This window comes from Muscardinus avellanarius, assembly GCF_963383645.1.
Source record: "Muscardinus avellanarius genome assembly, chromosome: 5".
NCBI lineage: Eukaryota > Metazoa > Chordata > Mammalia > Rodentia > Gliridae > Muscardinus > Muscardinus avellanarius.
The window spans coordinates 119,547,667-119,549,475 of record NC_137790.1 but is presented as its reverse complement, the minus strand read 5'-3'; the positions used below and the strand labels follow the sequence as shown (position 1 = coordinate 119,549,475).

At 34.1% G+C, this 1,809-nt stretch overlaps 1 protein-coding gene across 1 annotated transcript in view; it reads right to left on the bottom strand.

Moving 5' to 3' along the window:
• The window catches only part of MME (membrane metalloendopeptidase), a gene marked incomplete at both ends in the record, with an annotated part of 84,927 nt that extends 83,994 nt beyond the window's left edge, over positions 1 to 933 (bottom strand). Inside the window, 2 exons of the mRNA XM_080696321.1 lie at positions 55 to 90; positions 774 to 933. Coding sequence (XP_080552447.1) covers positions 55 to 90; positions 774 to 933 — 196 coding nt within the window. The remainder of the gene's footprint in view (positions 1 to 54; positions 91 to 773) is intronic.
• Positions 934 to 1,809: the final 876 nt, after the last annotated feature.

The following is a 1,809-nucleotide window of genomic DNA, read 5'->3' as shown; positions in this document are numbered from 1 at the left end:
AATTTTTAAAGGTTGTCTTAATTGTGAAACTATTAAAGGTAAAAGCAATCTTACCTGATCTTATGCAGTCCGATGACTTGCAAATACCATCTAGAAAAAGGAGGGGATATGCATAAATATTTTCAAGATGTGTTTTCCAACTTCTCTTTTGTTTATTTAAAATCTGCCAATTAAATAACCCATTCCTTAAAGTAAGGACTAAAAAGAACTCAGTATTATATATCATTGTCAGTAATTAGAAATAATATAGGAAAATCCTAAATTTAAGTTTGATTATGAAGAAAAATGTCTTATCACCATCTCTACCAACTAAGTCCTAGGCCTATGAAATTGAAATAAGCAGTTACTTAAATCATCATCCAGTAATTGTTTTGCCTATTAAAGAGCCAATCTTTACTCATCTCTATTGTGAAAAACTTCCAGGACTCAAATCAGACCTCTTAAATTCTTGTGAAGCCCTTCAGAATTTCAATGACACAACAAAAACTGACTAATGACTATTACTGAAAGAGGCCTTAAACTGATATACTTTACCATTAGAATTCTCATAGCATAAGCATAAATACACAACATATGCTGGACAATTAGTAATTTATCTCAAACATAAAGGACACTGTTTCAACACACTGATGTTATGCTTCACAAAAGGATCTTTGCGTTTGTTTGATCCCAGTATCTCGATCCTTGGCCTATTTGTTAGGTGGAGGTAGGGCACGGGACGGAGATTTCCTTCTCTGGTGCACTTCTGACCGTACATGTGTGGAGTAACTCACCATCGTAGGTAGCGTAGAGTGCTATCATCGTCACAGCAATGATGGTAAGGAGCAGGACGAGGACTGAGAGGCTGATCTCTAGTGGGGTCCATCGCTGCTGTTTCTTTGGCTTTGGGGTGTTGATATCAGTTATATCCATCTGACTTTCTGACCTTCCCATCACCTAAAATCTGCAAATATGTCAATAAAGACATAAGAATACTACTAATAACAAACAGCTAAAAAGTAAATGTGTATATAATTTTTCAAATTGTGGCTCAATAAAAGGTCAATTTATCTTAAACGAGAAGCACAAGTTTTTTGTTGAAAAGCAGAAATTTTGATGCTGACAGCAAGAATATTCAGCCATTGCAATTTATACGTCCCAGTTCCAACCTTTTTTTAAAAAAAAAAAAACATATCCCTAAAGATTTCAGCAAAATTAGACAAAGAAATTTGGCTAAGTACTCACACAGTCTAACCTCTGAAGTTCGTAAGCAAATAATGACTATACCATCATTAAGAGCGTTTTAACCTTACCCTTCTGAACTTTGGACTGAAATCAAAGGTTAATTTACATCTTGCCCCAGTGGCTTCTTTTATAACCCCCGAATCAGTGACTAATACCTTGAGGTTTTGACTAAGCAATAATTTGAAATATGAATACAGATAAAAAAGAACAAACACTTGAGGTAGTTTAGTTGAAAAAACAACTTGTATTTTGACAGTTCAAAATCACAGCTCCAGCTGAATATAACAGGTGAATATAGCATTTTGGAAATTGTCACTCATTGGTTCAAAAGTCAGTGGTTTATAATTAGGGGTGAAAGATAGTGACTAGATCAATGTTTCTGAACTGACAGAGAAAAATATGAATTTTAAAAAAAATCTTACCTTGCAGGTTAGAGTATCAACTCTTGAGGTATTTAATATGTATCAGTTAACAGTGTTAATACTTCTGTTAATGGTGGCTCACATTTATGGAGTTCTTTCTATGTACAATCTCAGTTCTTAATGTCTTATACACACTAATTTTATTTAAGTTTCCCCAGGGCAG